The 22,431-nt window shown below is 46.4% G+C and overlaps 2 protein-coding genes across 6 annotated transcripts in view; both read left to right on the top strand.

Annotated features, from left to right (window-relative positions):
- ACCS (1-aminocyclopropane-1-carboxylate synthase homolog (inactive)) overlaps positions 1–10,155 on the top strand; it is a 34,800-nt gene extending 24,645 nt beyond the window's left edge. Inside the window, exon 16 of the mRNA XM_049714207.1 lies at positions 10,062–10,155. The gene's annotated coding sequence lies outside the window, so the exon portion shown is untranslated. The remainder of the gene's footprint in view (positions 1–10,061) is intronic.
- EXT2 (exostosin glycosyltransferase 2) overlaps positions 36–22,431 on the top strand; it is a 129,711-nt gene continuing 107,315 nt past the window's right edge. For 2 of the 5 annotated variants that reach the window (XM_049714202.1, XM_049714203.1), the window contains exons 1-4: positions 38–601; positions 10,526–11,091; positions 12,032–12,121; positions 17,582–17,698. In XM_049714202.1, coding sequence (XP_049570159.1) covers positions 10,556–11,091; positions 12,032–12,121; positions 17,582–17,698 — 743 coding nt within the window. In that variant the 5' untranslated portion in view covers positions 38–601; positions 10,526–10,555. Of the gene's footprint in view, positions 602–10,061; positions 10,156–10,525; positions 11,092–12,031; positions 12,122–17,581; positions 17,699–22,431 lie in introns of those variants that run through there. The other 3 variants (XM_049714204.1, XM_004264030.4, XM_049714201.1) reach the window with 3 other exon arrangements.

Raw genomic sequence — 22,431 nt, 5'->3', positions numbered from 1 at the left:
ATTTTGGTTGTGTCCGGGTTTTCGCTATTATTAGAAACAGTACTGTAATGAATATTTTTGATAAACGTCGTTGAGAGTATCCATAGGGTAAACTCCATACAGAGGGATTGTTGGGGAAAGTTACCTGCATTTTACGTTTAATGGATAACTGCCAAATTCCCTTTCAGGAATGTTGCACGCGCATGAATACCGATTATACTAAAACGTTTACATTTTTGTCAGTTTTATAAACAGTTTTGTAAGTTAAGCATGGGGCTTAACTTTAATTAATTTCTTTAATTACGAACGAGGCTGCGTGTCTATGGATTTCTCTGTGGAGCCTGAGTTTCGCCCGCCTACCTGGGAGAAACCCTAAGCGGTGCCTTGACTCCTCCTGTCCAGCAGGGGGCGCGGGCAGGGACCGCTCGCGCATGCGCAGTGCGCTGGGTGTCAGGCCGCCGAGCCCAGCCGGCTCAGTGCTCCCCGCTAGCTACCGCAGACCCGGCGCAGGCGGCGGCGACCAGCAGCTTCGTGCGATCCCACCCAGGCGGCTGTGGCCAGTGCCCCGCGGCATGAGCCGGTGACCGAGCGCGGGGCCGAGCAGGAGGCAACCGTGGCCGAGGTAAGCGCGGCGCCGAAGGGCCGGGCGGGCCCGCGGTGAGGTCTCGGGCCTCCCCGGGCCGCGGCGGAGTCGGGGCCGAATCGCCGGGGAAGCGCGGACCGCGCGGAGGTCCGAGGGCTGCAAGAGGCCGGCGCCACTCCCGGTGAATTCCCGCTTTGGGTACGCTTTGATTTCCTCCCCGCCTTCTCCTTCGTCACCCGACCCGCCTAGCACTTTGGTTTCCCACCTGTTTCCTTGCCCACTTCTATTCCCCGTCCGCACCTTTCCTTTTTCCCGGGATCCTGTGGCTTCCTTTTCCGAAGGCCCCACCCTCTGCCGTGACCTCTCTCTGCTGCCAGCTCCTTCCCGCGAGCCACAGGGATCTGCTTTCTCCCACTGGGATTTTTCAGCTCTGGGTTCTGCCTTGGCCAGTGGCGTCCCGTGCGGTATCAGATGCCCTGGGCAGGACCGGATGCTCTGGTGAGGAGGGTGGCCAGCGGTGTCCGGGCTCTAGGCATCTACTTGAAGCTCAGAGGCACTTGGAGTTTTACTTACTGGCGGCGGGAACCAGATCTATGTATACAGTTTTGAGGTTAAAATTACTTGGTGTAACTTATTGGGAAGTGCTAATCTAGAAGGGTCCTTGATTTATCTGTCTGAAGATGTCTTGAAATAGAAATTTAAATTCTTCTTCTAAGTCAATTGAGTGCCCTGAGGACTTAAACTGGACTTAGTTTGTAAATTTCAGAGCTCAAAGGCTATTTACAGTAATAAAATACATGACTCAATTTCTATCACTCCTCACTGCCGCTGACTTAAGCCATCTGGTTGCAAATGCTGGTGTAAATGGATAGATTTGCCTCTGTCAAATTATGCTGGTTAATTGAGGACTGAAAAAGGTGTATCTAATTCAGGCTTTTAAGGGTAATTAGGGGAGGCAGCTTCACATGGGGGTTAGAGAGCGCAGGCTCCGGAGCCAGGCTGCCATTCTCCAGATCCTAGCATTGGCATTTTCTAGTTGTGTGACATTGGGCAAATTGCTTAGCCTTCCTTGTTACTTTCTCTGTCTGTAAAATGAGGATAATCATAGATTGTCACAGGGCACTGTTAGGAAGATTAGGTTAACGCAGAGTGCTTAAAACAGATCCTGGCATGTAGTGGGTCTGCAGTAAAGTTTAGTTATTGTCAGTAGTTCCTTAGTTATATGCACTGTGTTAATTATAGTATAATTCCCACAAAGGGGCACAGGTTTTTGTTTTTTAAATTTGGAATCATTTTTAGGGGTGCTTCGCTATAACATAACTTTAATTGTAAAGGATCCTATCAGGTAAGGCAGTGAATTGCAGATTTTCCCGCTTCGGTTAATATTTGGTTCCTTTGTTTTCAGGAACAGGTGAGTTAAGTTCCAGGGTAGCAGCGGCCCCAAGAGTTCATCTGTGAGGGCTTCTGTAAAAAGGTTAAGAAGATGAGAGTTTGGGACTGAAAACTTTGGACTAAGCGGATTGGACGTAGCCTGAAGCACTAAGGAAAGGTTATTCAGGCAAGATTTAGGAATAACTAATTCCAGGAACAGAAAATGCATCTCATCTTGACAGTAGAGTGAGGTTGAAAGATTTTTCCAGTGATTCAGTGCCTGACATCTAGCCGGATGATTCCAGTGTTTTGCAGGGACAGATTTGATGTGCTTTGAGGAGGCTAAAGTTTGTAGGGCTTGTTGTGAAATTCTTATTTTGACCCAGGTTGTGGTATTATATGGAAAAACATTCATTAATAGAAGATTCCTTTTGATTTGTCCTCTTGGCGAAGCTCAGTGTTAGGGGAGAGGAGGGTGGTCAAGGGTAGGTACAGAAAATTCCATCTGTGAAATTACCTGTCCATTTCCGCCCCCTTCCTTTGGAAACTCTAATTCAAGAAAGAAAATGATCAGAGTTCATCACCATATAATTACTCAAAACTTGGGCCTTGAACAGTGTGTGTGCTGACGGAACTGGGAAGTATACAGACACTCCTTTATTCAACAAACATTTATGTTTACATGGAATGTGTTCTAGACATGATATTAGATGCTGGGAATACTGAGCAGAGATGAAAACTCTGATTACAAGAAAATGACGGCCAGTAGAAGAGAGACTTGCAATTACATAACCAATTACTACAATCTGGCAAGTGCTGTAATGAAGGCTGTAAAAGGTACAAGGATGTTCACCGAGAGTTCTCGGTCTCTAAAGCTCGACTTAGTTAGGGGCTGGTTTCTTTTTCACTTAAGCCTTTTCCCCTCATTTCTTTTTTTACTAAGAGTTTTTACTCCACCTCAAGTGCTCGCCATCTCTCTCAGCTGTTCAGCACAGACCTGTGGACGCTCACTTAGCCAGTGCAGGCAAACCTCAGAAATGTGAGTTTATATCCCTGGGAACAGCCCTCAGGTGGGGGGTGGGGGTGGGGGAGGCGCGGGATGGATAGGCTTCGCGGATGAATGTCCTTGAAAGGGACAGTTCTCAGGTGCATTTTTCGGAGGGACCCTAGAAGGGTTGAGCCCCATCTGCCCAGCTCAGTATGGCAGCCAGCACGGTAATGCACCCTCGTGGCTTTCCGTTCTTCTCCAACTCCTCTCCTTACTCCCTCCCTCTGGCTTTCTGGATTCGTCTTCTGCAAGCTGCTTGCACCCAAGCCATTTTTAGTTTGGCAGAACATAAACTAAGGCGGTTGGTACTGGAAGTGGCTCTAGAAAGCAGGTCCTGAGAATAGTGTTGTGAGACTGGAATCGCTCACCCTCAGGTGGCAACCAGGACCCCTTTGCTGGGGGTAGGTGAGGCGTTGATAACCCCTGGTGCCCTCTAGCGTCACTGAGTAGTCAGGCTGACCGGTGGAGGGTGGGGATGAGGTTCAGGTAGAAAGGAAAGCATTGGCTGGCACAGGAACTCTAGCGCTCGAGCAGTGTGTGGACCGTGGTCATGATGACGCTGGTGGAATTGGTTGGCTCTTGTTATCCCCTTAGAGGCCTTAGGTGCGATCAGGCTCAGATCAGCCAGATATCAACTCGGGACGCATTGTGAAAGATAGAACTCCATGGCAGCGTTTCCTGCAGCTGGAGGGCAGACTGTGTTGAAAATCAGGCCCAGAATTTCATCGTAATTATGGCTGAACTGCAAAGGAAGCTGAGTGCACGGCCTTGACAGGCTGCTTCTGCTGAAGTCAGGGCCATGATGGGGAAGAAGTGGGACCGTGAGTCTTAGGATGGAGATTTTGGGTGGAGGCGCTGAGGACTGAACTCCCAGATTCCCTAGATCCTCTGGGCCAGCAGAAGTCTCTCTCTCCATTGCTGAGAAGAAGCGCTCCTTACCTGACACTATGCAGAGCCTTCCCTGGAGGTGGATACTTTGCAAGGTGGTGCTTCTCCTCGTCAACATTGCCCATCCCTGCCCTCAGATCTCAGCACTGCCTAAGTGGGGAAGTACAGCCCCTGCTGCCGGGGTGATAGCTGTTATACTGGAAGAGCTGTAGGACCTGGCTCGTGTGGACCAGCAGGAACTGGAGGGACACACGGGAATGAATCTTGAGGGTGTCAGACCAAAAGTGGGGTAGCGGTGGACTGTGAAGCCAAGTGGGAGTGACTCTTGGGAGGATTCTCTCCTGATTCAGGGTTTCGTGGCCTTGCAGGGACAAGCTGGTCCTGATGTGCTGCTGGGCAGGCTCCCGGAACCTTGGATATGACTGTCATAGCGTTGGTTCTCAACTGAGGGCCAGTTTGCCTCCCCAGGGGTATTTGGCAATGTCTGGGTGTATTTTTAGTTGTCACAACTAGGGGTTGCTTCTGGCTTCTCTTGATTAGAGACCAGGGATGCTGCTAAACGTTCTGCATTGTACAGAACAGCTCCCCACAGAAAAGAATCGTTTGGCCCAAAATGTCACTAGTTCTGAGCTTGAGAAACCCTAGTCTGGAGTAAATGAGGTAAAGGTGCCAGAGCTGTGTTGGCAGAATATTAAGATGGGGGTCAGAAGGTTCAGGGAGGTGGAGATTTGAAATAGATTTATTACTTGAGGCCAGAGGTGCATTTCCTGCCCATGTTCCCAGGAGGGCGTTCTCCCTTCCCTCTGGTAATATGGAACCGCAGGGAAGGGACCAGCACGTTTGAGAAGCTCAGCGTTGATTCTCCTCCATAGGCCAGGATTGACCTTGTGAGATTTGACCATGGAGCTGGGTTCCCAAGTATCAATGAGGATGATAGGATTCTGAAACGGCAGAAGCCAGGTGGTGGCACTAACCATCAGAGGCAAGGTAGACACAATATCCATAATAAGCAGTGAGGCTTGACTCGAAACCAGTGTGTCTGGACCCACTGTGATGCTAAGAGAGCCTGGCATTCCTATAGAGGGTATAGATGGGCAGCCAACTAGGGTATTGTTTCACTGTATAACCAGAAAAAAAAAAATCAACAGATGACAAGTAGAAGGCTGATGTCAGCTGCTGCAGTGGAAGAATCACTATCACCTAGTTTTCAGATGTGAGCCAGCTCTCAGACCTGTATCCCGTGGATTGAGGGGGAGGCTGGATCTCCTTGAAGAAGAACTTTGCAACATCCCTGAAAGTATAGACAGATGTTTCCCGAGTCCTTCCTCAAGGGAACTGTAGGTCTTTATCAGACTTGTGGTACATCAAGGAAAGGAGAATATCCAGACCTTCTGAGGGCTGTTAAGTACAGGGTCAGAGCTGATAATAATACCAGGCAACCTGCAAGCAGTGGTGAATAGGAGTTTGCAGATAAATGACCTGGCCTCTCCTTCTTCTGAGGGACATGGTGTAGTTTGCATGGTTCTTCAGAGGGTTCCTAAAGAGCCCGTTACCCAGCTTAATAACACACTCCTACTGGCTTTCCCTGGCTCCCTGTCTCTCTTCTTGCTCTGTTCCCTAGCTCCCAAGTAAAACTGCCTGCACCCCCCATCCTCATCTCTGGTTCTTTTTGGGGGGTTAATTATGGGGGGACTCAAACTGTGACAGGTACGAAGCAAAGTGGGATGCCTAGGACTCTAACATAGTGGGTGTCAGCCTCTCTTCTTTCCAGCCCTCCTGATGCCCCCTTGGGACTGTGGAGCCAGGTCATGCTCCTACTCTTGGAGTTCCTGTGGCTCCAGGTCACCACCAGCACTTGGTGGTGTTTGATGCTGACATTCTGCCATGCTGGTGGGTAGAAGATGTCTTGCTGTTTTATTGCCATACTTTTCCTGTCCATTAATTAGGCTAAACATCTTTTCAGATGTTTATGTGCCATTTTGTGGCCTCTTCTGTGACATTCTTGTTTAAGTCTTTAGTTTTCTGTTGTTTGTTTGTTTTGGCTTTTTTGTTTGTTTCTTATTACTTTGTAGGAGCTCTTTATTCTGGTTGCTAGTTAGTCCTTATTGGTTACCTGTATTGCAAATATCTTCTAGTTTATAGCCTGTCTTTTTACTTCCTTATGATGTCTTTTGATGAATAAAAATTCCTAATTGTAACAACTGAATTTATTATTTTATCTTTTTGTGATTTGCATTTTTTGCATTTCATTTTGGACATCATTCTCTGCCTGGAATTCACAGATATTCTCTTTTGTGTTCTAAATATCTTGCAGTTTTGCCTGTTACGTATAGCTCTTTAATCTGCCTTGAATAGATTTCCTCCCCTCTGGCTGCTTTTAATATTTTTCTTTGGCTTTCTTTTTAGTGGTTTTACTTTGACATATCTAGTTGGTTTTTGTCTTGTTTTTGGGTTTTTTTGTATATATTTTACTTGGAGTTGAGCATTTTGAATCTGTGAGTTGATATATTTCATTATGTTTGGAAGAACTTGACAGCTGGATTTTTGTGTCTACTTCTGCCTTCAGTCTTTGCATTATCACACATCATGTAGCCTCTGGCAAATGGAAGGTGGAAAAATAATGTCAGTGTTATTATAAAAATAGTTCAGATCCTTTGAAAGGGTCTTGGGGGCCCCCTGGAGCCCCCAGACTGTATTTTGAGAATCACTGGTCTAAGATTTTTGGTATTAGTGTTATACTAGCCTCCTAAAGTAGGTCAGGAAATGTTTCTTCTTTTTTCCAAACTTTGTGTAAAATTGGAATTATTGTTTCTTGACTGTTTGGTAGAACTTGGAAAATCTTTTGGATCTGGAATTTTCTTTATAGGAAGATTTTTTAAACTTTTGATTCAGTTTCTTTAATGTTATAGAGCTTTCCAGGTTTGCTGTTTCTCCTTGAGACTGTTTTAATAAGGTATATTTTTAAAGAATCTCTCCATTTCATTTAAATTTTCAAATATTTTGGTATAAGTTCATTGATACCATCTCATCTTTTAAATACATGCAGTATTTAGAGTTATGGTTCCCTTTTCATTCTAGTATTTATTTGTGCTTTATTTTCTCTTTATCTTGATTAATCTTACCAGAATTATGTCAAATGTCAATTTCTTTTTTTTTTTTTTTAAGAAGATGTTGGGGGTAGGAGTTTATTAATTTATTCATTTTGGCTGTGTTGGGTCTCTGTTTCTGTGCGAGGGCTTTCTCTAGTTGCGGCGAGCGGGGGCCACTCTTCATCGCGGTGCGCGGGCCTCTCACTATCGTGGCCTCTCTTGTTGCGGAGCACAGGCTCCAGACGCGTAGGCTCAGTAGTTGTGGCTCACGGGCCTAGTTGCTCCACGGCATGTGGGATCCTCCCAGACCAGGGCTCAAACCTGTGTCCCCTGCATTGGCAGGCAGATTCTCAACCACTGCGCCACCAGGGAAGGCCAAATGTCAATTTCTTTAGTCTTTTTAAAAAAAAGTTTAGCTTTGTTGATCCTATTTGGGTTTTAATTAATTTCTGTGCTTTTATTTATTACTTAATTCCTTCTATTATCTTTGGATTTATTTTGTTGTGGTAATGTCTTTTTTTATAATCTGGAGCTCATGAAAATTGTAAAGGTCATATGTGGATACTACCTTTGTGGATTATTGCTCTAGTAGGTTATGGCCAGTATTTTTAAGAAGCAATAGGATAATAGAAGAACACAGTGTTCATCACATGTTCTGTGGCTAATACTATGTACTAAGGTTAAACATTGTTTTGTGAAAATAGTGTTTTGTGAAATATTTGTTTTATTTCAGATATTATACATACACATCTATGTCTGTATTGGGTCATAATATAAAATGTTGTCTTATAGGTTTTAGTTTAAAAAAAGTTTTAAAAGCTACTGTGCCCTGGTGTCGCAGTGGTTAAGAATCCGCCTGCCAGTGCAGGGAACACAGGTTCGAGCCCTGGTCTGGGAAGATGGCACATGCTGTGGAGCAGCTAAGCCCGTGTGCCACAACTACTGAGCCTGTGTGCCACACTAGTGAAGCCCACACGCCTAGAGCCCGTGCTCCGCAACAAGAGAAGCCACCGCACTGCAATGAAGAATAGCCACTGCTCGCCGCAACTACATAAAGTCCGCATGCAGCAACAAAGACCCAACACAGCCAAAAATAAATAAATAAAATACATTTAAAAAGAAAAAAGCTACTATGTTAAATGGTAGTTTGTCTAACATTAGTGAAGATTTCAAACCTAGCTGCATAAAATAAACATGCAAGGGGCTTGCTAAATCGGTAGATTCTTTGACCTTATTTTAGACCTACTAATACAACCCTCCAGTGCTGGGGCTAAGGACTCTGTGTTTTAACAAGCTCTCCCTGTGTGCTTCTTATCATTTGGGTGTTTGAGAACCACTGATTCAGGATATAGACACACCTTGAGAGCCTGTTGGGCAGTTCTGGCATGTGGTATATGGAGAGTGCAGCTCCTTGCGTGCATTTGTCCCAGGACCTCTTTTCTAGCTCCAGGAGAGATACATGGAGAGAAGGAAAACGATAGGGTGGGCCTGGTGGTAAGTAGGGGTTGGGGGCAGGCTAGGAACATCCTGTTCATCGTTAGAATGACAGAAAAAGTGAAATAGCTCTTGTGCCTGCATTTCTGGCATGGAATCCATTAGTATATATTGATTGGCTAATGTATATACCCCAAAGATGATAATCTTTAAGCTTAAAATGTATGAACTTTCATATATTAGTCCATGACAAGCACATTTCTTTTTTTTTTTTTTTTTGGTGGTACGCGGGCCTCTTACTGTTGTAGCCTCTCCCATTGCGGAGCACAGCCTCCGGACGCGCAGGCTCAGTGGCCATGGCTCACGGGCCCAGCCGCTCCGCGGCATGTGGGATCTTCCTGGACCGGGGCACGAACCCGTGTCCCCTGCATCGGCAGGCGGACTCTCAACCAGTGCGCCACCAGGGAAGCCCACAAGCACGTTTCTTGATATGTTCCAGATCATGGTTTCAGAGAGATACAAGTTGAAATCATTCATGACCATTCAGCACATTTTACCCAAAAAGCTGATAATGATTGCAACATTCAAGGCTTGACGAGACCCTGCTGGCTAGGAAGGAAGCAGTCTTACAGTGTGGACATGATTGGGGAGAACTCCATTTAGCTATAGTGCAAATGGTTGATAAACCTTAAGATAGACCTCTATGAGCTTTTCAGTTATTTCCCTTTATATTAATAGCTTTTCCGAATGAGGCCATTTTGAAGATCGGGATTTTGACATGTGGAATGCTGAAGTCCTAAAGTCTCTTGTTGCAGTAGCGTGTCTGTGCCAGATGATGCAGTCACACTCAAGGCTTTACCCTCCCCACACGGTAGCTAGGCATCAGGTGTCGGGCTTGTTCGGTAAGGATCTTAATTTGTGGTCTGCAGCGGGACTCTGCATTTTCAGCTGAGGACTAAGGATTTTCTTTGTATCTGTCAGTGATGCTTATTGGCTCTTTATCTATTGCTACATGACAAACCACCTCAAAACTTACAGACAGCCACAGCAACAGCCATGATGTATTTGCTCGGGATTCTGCCATCTCTACAGAGCTTGGCGGGGCTGGTTCATGTTTGCTTCACATAGTTTCCCCTGGGGTCTTCCTGAGGTTGCCCTAAGCTGGGAGCTCAGCTTCCTTATAACGTGGCGGCTGGCTTCCATCGGCTACAGGGTCTCTGAAGTCTTGGACTCAGAAGCCCCAGAATCTCACTTCGGCCACGTTCTTTTGGTCAAACAGGTCACAAGGCTAGCCCGAATTCAGGGGGAAGGGAAAGAGATTCCACCTTTTGGTTGGACGAGTGGCGTGCACCTTCACCAGTGGGAAGAAGTGTTGGCATCCATCTTTAGAAATGGATCGACCTCATTGGCCTTTCTTTTCCTCCCTCCACCTCTCCTTTCCTCCTTCCCTGTTTCTTCATTTCTCCCTTCCATCTAAATGTGTCAACTATTCCTTTATTATAAAACATCAGTATATATTTTATTTAAAGATTAATCTTCTCTAATACCCCTTGGCCTTTTCTTGATATTTTCTTAGTGCTGTTTTTACATTCCGCATTTTGTTACGGTTTTGTGTCTCATTAGCATATAAATTCCTCTAAGGTAGGTTTCCACTTTCTTCTTTGTTTAGGTCCTCTATGAGGGTTGAATGAATGAATGAAAACAGGCCTTAGTACAATGAACGAAACCTCAGTTTGTCCAGATGAAGCATCAGTTTATGTTAGGCAAGTATTTGAAAGCGAAATAAAGCAACTGTCTTCAGGTGTTGCACTTTTGACTTTTCTTCCTTGGTCAGTACCCCTCTTCCTAGGTCCCACGCATTTACCGGCTTATGCTTTCAGAGAATATATATCTATAGAATATAGTAATATTTTTACATTATGTTAACAGTATTTATATTAAGTATGTAATATTAAATACATCATATTCTCATATGTACACATTTATTTATTTATAAGACAGGTCAAAAATCCCTTTTCATTATTTCATCAGACCACTTAAGGAAAAGAGGTAGATTCAAAGTTGAACAGTCCTTTCAAGTGTCATCTGCCACCCTAAAAACTTCACTTTTCTCTCTTCTCCCCTGGTAACCAGGAGTGTGAGGAAGAGGCTCTCTGGGTCATTATGTGTGCCTCGGTCAAGTACAACATCCGGGGTCCTGCCCTCATCCCGAGAATGAAGACCAAGCACCGCATCTACTACATCACCCTCTTCTCCATCGTCCTGTTGGGCCTCATCGCCACGGGCATGTTTCAGTTCTGGCCGCACTCCATCGAGTCCTCGAGCGACTGGAGCGTGCAGAAGCGCAGCATCCGTGACGTGCCAGTGGTCAGGCTGCCGGCCGACAGCCCCGTCCCCGAGCGTGGCGACCTCAGCTGCAGAATGCACACATGTTTCGATGTCTACCGCTGTGGCTTCAACCCCAAGAACAAGATCAAGGTGTACATTTACTCTCTGAAAAAATACGTGGATGATGCGGGTGTCCCAGTGAGCAGCACCATCTCCCAGGAGTACAACGAGCTGCTCACGGCCGTCGCAGACAGCGACTACTACACCGAGGACATCGCCCGGGCCTGCCTGTTCATCCCGTCCATCGACCTGCTCAACCAGAACGCGCTCCGCGTGAAGGAGACGGCGCAGGCGCTGGCCCAGCTCTCCAGGTATCACAGCAGGTCTTCCAGGAGCTAGAGGGAAGGAGGGGCAGAGCCAGTGGTTCTCTTGAGCTGGTGTCCGGCTGCCTGCTTGTCTCTTATCTCATATGGGGGTGAGTGGATGAGCGACTGACTTGTAGGAGGACCGGTGCTTTGGGCACCTGGCCTCTGTACCACCCTCCCGTGCCACTGCTGTGGGTTCCCAGCCTCTTAACATTTAGAAGCTAAGGATGCTTCCCATGCTTTTCCTTTGAAATTTAAGCACTTTTTTCCCTTCTTTATTACTCACATAATATACATTCACTATAAAAAGTCTGAAAATACAGGTAAGCAAAAAGAAGAAAGTAAGGTTCATTCCATAAGCCTGCCTCTAAGAGATGATCATTAATATTTTGCTGTTACTTTTCAGTCATTTTTGTATAAAACATAGGCATGTATGTATACATTTTTGTATAAAGTATATATACCTATGCATGTGTATATAACATTTTTGTCCAGAATGGGATCACACAGCAAAACACGTTCTCTTGCTGCCTTTTTCCCTTCATTTATCAAGAATGTATTTCCAGATAATTTCATCTTCATCTGTCGGTTCTACATGACTTTAAGGGCTGTGTGGTATTCCATTTTGTACATGTTCCCTAATGTATTTAACTGGCTTTCGGTTTATTTATTTTTTGTTTCTGTAACCAAATGGTGAACACTCAGGTAGCGTTCAGGTTTTCATTAGCATAAGCAGTTCTGTAGTGCACAAGCTTGGAGTGCACATCCCCCAGCTTTACTTTCAAGGAGCCAGGCCAGTGCCTGATGCACTGTTGGGATCTCCAGGCACTCCTGAGAAGAGGCCCCGTTATGGGTTGGGGAGACTACTTGTCATCCAGAAGCTGACTTGTCTTTGTTTCTTCATAGTTGATGTGTGAATTCTCCTACATGTTTAATTTCTTAATAGGTGGGATCGAGGAACCAATCACCTCCTGTTCAACATGTTGCCTGGAGGTCCCCCAGATTATAACACGGCCCTGGATGTCCCCAGAGACAGGTAGGTGTATTTGGGGCTGTCCCCGTGATAGGGTTCTGAGGATTAAGTAAATGCAAGACCCTTTCGTTCATGAGAAATCATATTTCCCAGCCCACTGGGACGTACTTTGTAACCAGAATTGTTTGTTAAAGTGGAGAATTGTCCTAGGCCTTTCCTCCTCAAGACCTAGAAGCATCAGACCTGCCTAAGTCTGTTGGAAACCAGTTGGAGCTTAGGTTCCAGCGGGGCATCTTAAAAGTTTGTCTTGTCTTCCTAGTCTGGGTTGTGCCCTCCTGAGCGTAACCTCTCCTCCAGCGCCGCCCCCCCCCCCCCCCCCCAGGGCCTGGTTCCTCACTGGCTTGTGTCAGCTTTCTCCGCATTTGGGAGCATTTGCCAGAGGTAGAGTCGCAGCTACTGAGGGGAGAGGGCGTGGCTGTGTAATTGGAGCCCGTAACATCCGGGGAATGAGGGCACTCTGAGTACCATTTACTCTCTGTTGTTTCAGTCAGTGGGCTTCTTTCCTTCCTTCCTAATAACACTTCCGAACAGGCAGATCCGGTGTGGGGCGGCCATGACGTCACGGCTGCAGTTGGAGCTCGCTTACTGGGTATTGGCCCTTTTGTGCATTGACTGCACCACCTCCTGGAAAACTCAGGAGGGAGGTGCCGCTTAAGGTTCCTCTCCCATCACTGGGTTCGAGGCTCTGAAGAGAGCAGAGAGTTTGGGCCCAACATGTGGGTCCGGGGCAATACTCAAGGTAGAGGATTATTGTAAGTTCATATATGAACTCATTTATAACTAACTTACAGTTATTACAGTTGATGTTTATTACAGTTGATCTTTAACTCTTAAAAGATCATTATTACAGTTGATGTTTATTATTTATTACAGTTGATGTTTAACTTTATTGATGTTTAACTCTTAAAAGATCATTGTTACTGAAAAAGGTGAGGCCAGCTGTGGGAGGCCAGCATTGTCATTTATGAAAATCTACACTTAGTACTGCTTTTCCCCAGAAGATTAAATCTAAGCCCTCTTTGCTTTAAGTGATTATCTAGAGTCAGTATTGAGTTTCTATCTGGAAATACAATTATCACTAGAAAAGACACACCCCAGGACCATTCCTGAACTTTGGTGTAGAAACCATTTTGGACGATAGAGGGCAGTCAGGCCACACAAATTCTGTAGAAACCATCTAAACGCAAGGTGATCCCTGATTTGGCTCTCAGCCCCAGTGTTCCTGAGTGGGCTGCTGTTCTATGCGTTTGGTTGTTCTGGGAAAGTGAAATACTTTAGAGGGTAGAGAAGGGAAGGGAAAGAGCTGTTAAGAATGCAATGTCTTCACCTGCGGTTCTGTTTTTTTTTTTTTTTTTTTTTTTCCTTTGGTACGCGGGCCTCTCACTGCTGTGGCCTCTCCCGTCGTGGAGCACAGGCTCCGGACGCGCAGGCTCAGCGGCCATGGCTCACGGGCCCAGCCGCTCTGTGGCATGTGGGATCTTCCCGGACCGGGGCACGAACCCGTGTCCCCTGCATCGGCAGGCGGACTCTCAACCACTGCACCACCAGGGAAGCCCCTCTGGGTTTGTTTTGAGAAGGGCTTATTTCTGTTTGGGACATTTCACTTTTGCTGACATTTTGGTATATGTATCTGCATGGGAGAAGTATTTTATTTTTATCAAGTGCACACGTTAAAAGGGGTTTCATTTCTCTGCAGCAAAGTGTCAAGTAATCAGGAGAGAGTGTAAGTCCTTGCTGGTACTTAGGTGTTAAGGGTCAGGAAGGTTAAATCGTTTTCCCTGTGCATGTGTTTTTTGTAAGTGATTATAGACAATCCTGTAGCAAGTAATGAATCATCATATAGTCCTCCTTTATCTTTCCATGGGAGAAATATCATTTTGAAGCCTAGGTAGTCTTCTGGGTGGGGTAAGGATAGTAGATTTGTTTGTTAATTTTTCTTATCCTTTGTCCTTGCTTCCGGATTCAGAGGAGGCAAGAACCATGAGTGTAGAATGGTTTTAGCAGGAGCTGCACATCTGATTATTCAGAAATTAGAAAACAGACAGGCTAGATTAAACTGTTTCTAAGATTCCCCTGAAATCTAAAGTCCTAGGTGTGAGTATTTAAGAATTACTTGACTCAGGGAAATGCAAGGACCAGGACTGAAGCAAATGTCAGCTCAGAAAATACATCTTTTATGCTGTTTGAATCTGTTTTTCTCTTTCAGGTTTTAAAAATCCTATGCATGATACACATATACCTTCTTGGTACAAGATCAGAACAATATGCGAGGGTACAAAGAGTAAAAGTATGCTTTCAAATCCTCCTCTTTTTACTCTCTTACTGAGAGGTAATCACTGTTATCCAACGCTGTGTATTTTTCGAGTCTTTATTTGATGGATTTATAGTCAAACACACACATGTATATATTCACATACCCATTTTATTTTAAGTCAAATGACAGCACATTGTACCTCTTCAATGTCTGACTTTACTGATCTTTGTTTTCTCAGACACATTCTGTAATTTTATTACTACCTTAGATTTTTGTTATCCTTTCTTTGCACGTATCTCTCACAAATTTCTACTTTCGTATGGGTGTATATTTATTTAAACTTCTTACGGAAACTTTTAAACTTACATAAAAGAAGAGAAACCAGTACAGTGAGCCCCGCATACCCACTGTCCAGCTGTGATGTCGTCAACTTGATTTATCTATATTCCTACCTGCTCCTCGCTAGATTATCTAGAAGCAAATCCCAGATGTTATATCATTACATCTGTAAACATTTCATTTGAGGCTCTGCATAAGAGCTTTTTAAAAAATGTAACTACAGGGGCTTCCCTGATGGCGCAGTGGTTAAGAATCCGCTTGCCAATGCAGGGGACACGGGTTCGAGCCCTGATCCGGGAAGATCCCACATGCCACGGAGCAACTAAGCCCGTGCGCCACCACTGCTGAGCCTGTGCTCTAGAGCCCGCGAGCCACAACTGCTGAGCCCACATGCCACAACTACTGAAGCCCGCGCACCTAGAGCCCGTGCTCCGCAACAAGAGAAGCCACCACAATGAGAAGCCCGCACACCGCAGCGAAGAGTAGCACCACAACTAGAGTAAGCCCACGTACAGCAACGAAGACCCAATGCAGCCAAAAAAAAAAATATATATATATATATATATAACTACAGTACTATTATCATACCTAAAAAAATTAACAGTAGTTCTTTAATACCACCAGATATTCACCAAATATCTAGCCATTGCTCAAATGTAGTTGTCTCATAATTTTTTTTTTTTTTTTTTTTACAGTTTGAGTCAGTAAACAAACAACGATAATCAATAGAATTGGTCAGTTTCTCTTTTTGAAAAACCTAAAACGTGAAGCTTTATATTTGAGGAATTTGCAGGCCTGATTAAAAGGAAGCAAAAGATACACTTGCAGACAAACTGTGTTCAGGCTCTGTGAATACTCACATGGGAGGAGGCGAGCTGTGAGAGCGTCTGGGAAAGACCCAGGGTAGGGATGCTGAGTCCACGAGGCCAGGCTGAGAGGAGGAGGGTCGGTGATGTCCCTGAGTCAGGAAGTCCCGGGAAGTGCTGAAGATTCTGGTGACACTTCCGGTGATAGAACGCCTGGTGTGAGTGTGGTCATCATAGTCATGCTTTCTTAGCTGCAAGGTTTGTATTCAGTCTCTTGCGGCTTTGGCACGGATCTCTGATTTGGGGATACATAATGGGAAAACAGAATGTGCTTCTCAGAAATTTACTTTTCAGTCAATGTAAAACACGTGTTCTGTAAAACAAGGGAGGCTTACAATTTTTTCTCCATTATAATGTTAGGGAAAGCTTGGCAGAAGAAGATACAGTGACTTTGAGTTGAAGTCTTAGCAGCAGGGCCGGTGTGCGGCTTGTTTGACTAATTGCAGTGGTGACTCTTCCTAAGATCACACACCAGATTGCACATGTGTGATCTGTGGCAGGAGACATGCTTCGGGTTGCATGCTTTCCTCCTACCAGTGCTTAACCCCCTCCCTTACCCCCGGGGCTCCAGGTACAGAGTAACAGTAAAAGTTGGCATCATGTACACCTGCTTCCTTTCTCACTACATACACATGCTCCTGTCCTCTGGGGTGTGGGTGTAATTACCTCATCACCCACTACCCTGGCTTACCTGGACTGCTTGGTGCCTGTATGTCGGATCAGTGTTTGCTTCTCTGCACATAGGTTGTGGGGACCCATGCAGTCTGCTTGCCATCATGGTCATGGAACCCACCCAGATTCATGTTGGACGGATTCATTGCTGAATGCCACTCAAGAAAAATAAGACCGTATGTTGATACGAAGGCTAGTTACTGAGTCTTACATAGAGGACTGGCAGCTGGAGAGGTTTTTAGCCTGCACGTTACCTCCCTGACCAATTCTTGGTTTCCTAAAGCTTAAACAAACACATTGGGATTTCCAGGGGTGGTTTGAAAATCTTTGAACTTACACTGGTCATGTTAGAAGGGAATGTAGGCTGTCATCAGGGCAGGGAGGGGATTGGTAGCAATCAAGATGGCACAGAATGTGGCTTTTCAGTTCATACACTTTGGCTCAGACTGTGCAGTGCATGGAACTGGCATCACTCTGCCCCAGTAAGTGATTTGATGGGTTTGCAGCCCCAGGGGCAGAATAACTGTAAAAGTTGGTGTGATATACACCTGCTTCCTTTCTGATGAAGTGTCATTGTACTACTTGCTGGATCCAATTAAAACAGAGTCTTCTTGGCTTTCTAACTAAGGAGAATAAAAGCTCATGCATACAGACTGCAAGAGAAGCACTAAATGTCCAGTTCTGGATTCTGCTTCCTGTAGACGGAATTGCGTTAATAAGACTGAGTAGCTGGAATGGATGGTGAGAGCTGGTAGAGGTTACGTGATGCACACGGAGCTCTGGGATGACAGTGGAAAGAACTGCTCGGGGCGGGAATTGGAGAGAGGCTGGGGTGTGGGCAACATGAGATGTGATACTTTGCTGTCACCACTGCTTTCTTTGTCCATTGTCCCCTGAGATTCCAGTCAGTGGGGTTGGTAAGTGACTTCCCCAGCCAGTTGTCCTGTACAGACCTATTATTATTGCTGTTATTGTAAGTGTGTTTAAGAGTTGGGTATGACTTTTGGGAGAGGTGAATGGGATCTGAATGAGGTGACAGAGGGGCTGTTCAAAGGGAGTCCTCCTGGCTGTGATGTATTTTAAAACATGGAAAGTAGGGAAAGACTACTTAGGACCCCAGAGGAAGGGTGGTGACTCAGGAACAGGATGCAGCTGATGTCCAGGAGGTGTGATTGTACAACATTGAGCACAGTGTCTCTGTAGAAAACGGACTTAGTAAACATTAGCTGTGGTTGATATTGTTATGAATATTCAATTACCCCTTTCCACAGAGCTTATCAGAATGAAGACCTTCTCCCTTTCTCATCATTTGACAAAATCCTTTGCTTTCAGGGCTCTGTTGGCTGGTGGTGGCTTTTCTACGTGGACTTACCGGCAAGGCTACGATGTCAGCATTCCTGTCTATAGTCCGCTGTCAGCCGAGGTGGACCTTCCAGAGAAAGGACCAGGGTGAGGAGCATTCGGCACAACAGGGTGTGCTGGGAGATGCCGGCGAGGGCCAAAGCATCGATTACAGTCCGGGGTCTTTGAGTCTACCATTTCCCTGCCTCACCCCAACTTTACTGTTCCTTCAGTTCTCTCTCTCGCTCAGTCAGTTTTGAGTGCTGTCTGCCAGGCTTCCCAAATCAGAAATCTATGTGGTGTCGTCAACTCTTTCCTCTCCCTTACTTCCTGTATCAGAATAAGAAGTCCTATTGATTCTGCATCCTATGTATTCAATATTTTCTAGCTCTGTCTACCTCTCCGTCTCTCTGCACCCACCCTGCGCCAGGCGACTGTCGTCCTTCCTTTGGATTGCTGAAATGGCTTCCTCTGTGGTCTTCTGCCTCTGGTCTCGCGGTTCTCCAGTTTGACGGTTGGCATCACGTTGTTCTTGGGAAGCCCAGAGTCCTTAAAATGTCTTTCAAGACCCTCGACTACATGACCACTGTCTCCATCTCTAGCTTTTTTTTTTTTTTTTCCTTAGAATAAGCTTTGCTCTCTCAGTTTTTCTGGGCTGTAAACATTGTCTGGAAATCCTTTTCCTCATTTTCATCAGACTAATGACCTGCTCCCGTCCATCGTCCATCCCCAAGACCACCTCCAATTTTGATGATTTGCAGGAGGACCCACAGGACTCAGTGTGTAGTCATACTCGTGGCTATGTTTTATTACAGCAACAGGATGTAAATCACAGTCCCCAGAGAGCAAAGGCACATGGGGTGACGTCCGGGGACACCAGGGGCTTCCAAGGGTGCCCTCCCCTTGGCATCACACAGGAGGGGCTTACTTCCCCCAACACCAAGTTGAGACAACCGTGTGAAATGCTGCCCACCAGCTAAGCTCGTTAGAGATTCAGCGCCCAGGGTTTTTTTGGGAACGAATCCCATGGGCAGTCTCTGCGTAGCACGTGCCGTGCATAATTCCAGGCTCCCAGAAGGAAAGCAGGTGTTCAGTATAAACCCTGTTGTCTGTACAGTTTGGGCCCAGTGAGCCATCCTTACAGTTCTCCCCCCAAATCGAAGTTCCCTGCACCAGCCGAGGGCCAGCCTTTCGAAAAGGAGAGCCGTCAGTCTGCGTTAACTCTGCTCTGCACAAGGTGCCGCAGGCATCTAGTGGGTGGAGGCCGGCGATGCCGCTAAATCTCTGTGATGCCCAGGGCAGCCCTCACTACAAAGACTCATTGGGTCCAAGTGTCGGCAGTGCTGCGGCCGAGAAAGCCTGGGCAAGACAGGGTGTGAGCAGGTGAGGAGCGAGTCTGGCAGGCCGGCTCAGCTGCCTCTGGGCCTCTTTCTTAAGACTGCTCGGACGAAACTCTCTTTATCGTGTCATCTCTTGAGTATAATCTAGCTCTCTCTCTTTCTTTAAAATAAATTTATTTATTTATTTTTGGCTGTGTTGTGTCTTCGTTGCTGCGCGTGGGCTTCCTCTAGCTGCGGCGAGCGGGGGCTGCTCTTCGCTGCGGCGCGCGGGCTTCCTCTAGCTGCGGCGAGCGGGGGCTGCTCTTCGTTGCTGCGCGTGGGCTTCCTCTAGCTGCGGCGAGCGGGGGCTGCTCTTCGCTGCGGCGCGCGGGCTTCTCGTTGCCGTGGCTTGTTGCGCAGCACGGGCCCTGGGCGCGCGGGCTTCAGTAGTTGTGGCGCGCGGGCTCAGTAGTTGAAGCTGGCGGGCTCTAGAGCGCAGGCTCAGTAGTTGTGGCGCACGGGCTTAGTTGCTCCGCGGCATGTGGGATCTTCCCGGACCAGGGCTCGAACCCGTGCCCCCTGCATTGGCAGGCGGATTCTTAACCACTGCGCTACCAGGGACGTCCCTAGCTCTCTTACATTGGTTTAGGACTGTCACTTCCCTTTAGACTTAATCCAGGGAAAAAAAACATACCGAAAGGAAAAGATTCAGTGAAGCTGAAACAAAGGAGAGCAAACCACTCCGAACAGTAATTACCTTCAGAGAGTAGTTTCAAAGATTTACAGGCTGTTTTCTCGGTGGTGTTTTCTTGGTAACTTAATCTCTAATTTTTGTGTATAACTAGGCTGAAATTAACATCTTTAGATGGCTTAAGGCTGCAGTTGATTTCTAAACTTCTGATGTTCAGTAACTAGATAGAGTAGCGCTGTACCTTCAAGGGTAGCAGGACACTAAAGGCTGCGATGGGCGTGGTCCTCCCCCTGCTGGCCAAGGGGTGGATTTCTACAGCCCGACTTAGACCCGCCCTCTCCATTTCCCCACCGGTTTTGCAGTCTGGCCCTGCAGTTGTGTTTCTTTTACAAACAACACTCCTCCCCCTCTGAAAAAAAGGGGGAAAAAAGCAAAGCAAAGCAAAGACAGGCTCCAGACTCATCACACTTTCCAGGGACTTGGGAGGAGGCAGTGTGGGTGACCTCGTGGCAACATTTGGGTTCTGTTGCTCTTTGTGAGAGTTGCTTTTTAAGGGAATTCCCACACCTCTTGAGGGCTGCATAGAGTAGTAAGAGGCTTGTTTTTATTTTAAATCTCTCTCAATATTTTTCAATGGGAAGCTGAGGACTGCTGCTACTGATAGCTTCTTCTCACAGCTGTGTTGGCCTCAGCTGGAATTCTTGTCATTTTCTCTCTAAAAGGAACTAAATTGGGAGTTTACAACTGTTACTATTGAGGGAGACTTCGAGTTCTCAGCATGATTTTACTTAAGCTTCGATATCAGCACTGCTGGGAGGAAACATGAAAGTCATAGCTGGTAATTTTAGTCCTTGAAAGAAAAACAAATCCACCTTAAGATTTTGTTTGCTTAAAACTAAAATGGGCCTACTCCATCGACCAGCCATCTGCCGGGTCAGGGAGAGCCAGCATGCAGGCAGGGGGAACATTTTTAGACTCTTGTTCACATCTGCACATTTATGTAGAAAATGGTAGTGGTAGGTGGGGACCCAGGGAGCCTGGTGGCTGAGTGTCTAAAAATAGAACTGTGTTCTTAACAGTGAAATCCAACCCAGAGCCTTTCTTTACTCAAGAGTTTCTTTGAGCACCACATGTTAGCATCTGTATTTATTTCTCTGTCTATATAGATGGATCTCTCTCTCTCTCTTTCTTTCTCTCTCTCTCTCCCTCTTTCCTCTCCCTCTCTGTCTCTCTCTCTCTCTCTCTATCTCTCTCTCTCTCTCTGTGTCTACATGTATTGAAAACCATGCGTTCGTATTGGTATCTTCAATTCCATCCAACACTGCAGGGGCATTCTGGTTTCTCTCTTTTTCCATATGTGTATATATATATATATATATATATATTTTTTTTTTTTTTTTCCCCACTGCGCCTCTTGCGGGATCCTAGTTCCCCAACCAGGTATCGAACCTGGTCCGTCGGCAGTGAAAGCATGGAGTCCTAACCACTGGACCGCCAGGGAATTCCCTCTCTTTGCATATTTGTGATTCCCTTCTCTGACAGTGAGAAATCTGGCTCCCCTTATCCTCAGTATCTTATCTGATCAGCCCTCTTGTATGGGACCAGAATTCTGTCGCGTTGTTGCCGCTGCCCCCTCACTGCACAGATTCCCTCTCCACGCCCACTCAGACTCTGACCCTCATGTAGCGCTCCTGCTCTCCCCATCACCCCAGGACAGATACCCTCCTCACCCTTCTTGAGTCTGACCGCCCCCCCCCCCCCCCACTGGAGTGATGCTACTCTTGCCATCACCCTCCCCCACGCTTTCAGCCTGCCCGGCCTCTAACAGTCTCCTGGGCTGCCCGGATGCCCCCCTAACCTCACCTGGTCTCAGCATCCCATGCTGGGGGGCCATAACTACCTCTACCCATTCCCCTGTCACTCTTTTAGGGATCTCGTACTCTGTGCCAGGCCACCTCCCTGCTCTTCCCCCAAGTAGAAGCTCTCCCCCCACTAAGACTTCAGCATTCCCTGTGGGCGGGCCACCCCACTGTGCAGAAGCACCCTCTTCCCTCCAGGACTCCAGCACTTTACCTCCTCCTGCATGGACACCCCCTTGGATACCAGCATGTTTATTCTTGTTCTTAGCAGCCCGGAGCACCAGTTTTATGTTGCTTAAATAGAAAATCTCCAGAAATATCCAGCGAGTCCCAGGGCTCCAGGACATCCACCGTAGAACCAGTGTCTTGGGAATTGGAAAGACCTTTAGAGGCCGTTCAGCTCTAACTTAATGTATACCTTTTGCTGTTACTTCTTAATGAAAAGTTTTCTGATTTGTCATAAAAAGGACTCAGCACCTCACAAGACAGTTCATTTCATTTTCAAATGGCTTTAATTGTTAAGGTGGTTTCCATGCTTGTCTTGAGAGTTTGACTGTAAATCTTCCTCCTGTTTAAACAGACAAGTTTGATTACAGAAATACTTTGAATGGAGGCGGTCTTCACTTTGGGATGATCTGAGAGTGCTCCCCGTATGTGATCTTCCCATCATAAGTCATCCCTCTGAAAATTAAAATTGCTTTTACAAAAGAAAAATAATTGAGGCTCAGGGCTGGGAGTAGAATTCAAGAGTCTGTTTCAGTGGCTAGAAGGAATACTTTTGGCTGTAAATATACAGTGTATTGTTCAATAAAACGTGATTTAGGGGGAAGTTGCCCAGGATGAGAGAAACCAGTCGCTACAGCTGATCCACACTGTCTCCCTGACGGGCTGCTGTTCCACGTCTCTCTTACCTCTGCTTGCCTCTACCCCGGGCTCTGGGTCTGCACTACCGTCCAGGGCAGCTTTCTCAAA

This window comes from Orcinus orca, chromosome 8 (genome assembly GCF_937001465.1).
Source record: "Orcinus orca chromosome 8, mOrcOrc1.1, whole genome shotgun sequence".
NCBI classification, from domain to species: domain Eukaryota; kingdom Metazoa; phylum Chordata; class Mammalia; order Artiodactyla; family Delphinidae; genus Orcinus; species Orcinus orca.
The sequence above is the reverse complement of the archived record's forward strand: the minus strand, read 5'-3'. Positions and strand labels throughout refer to the sequence as shown.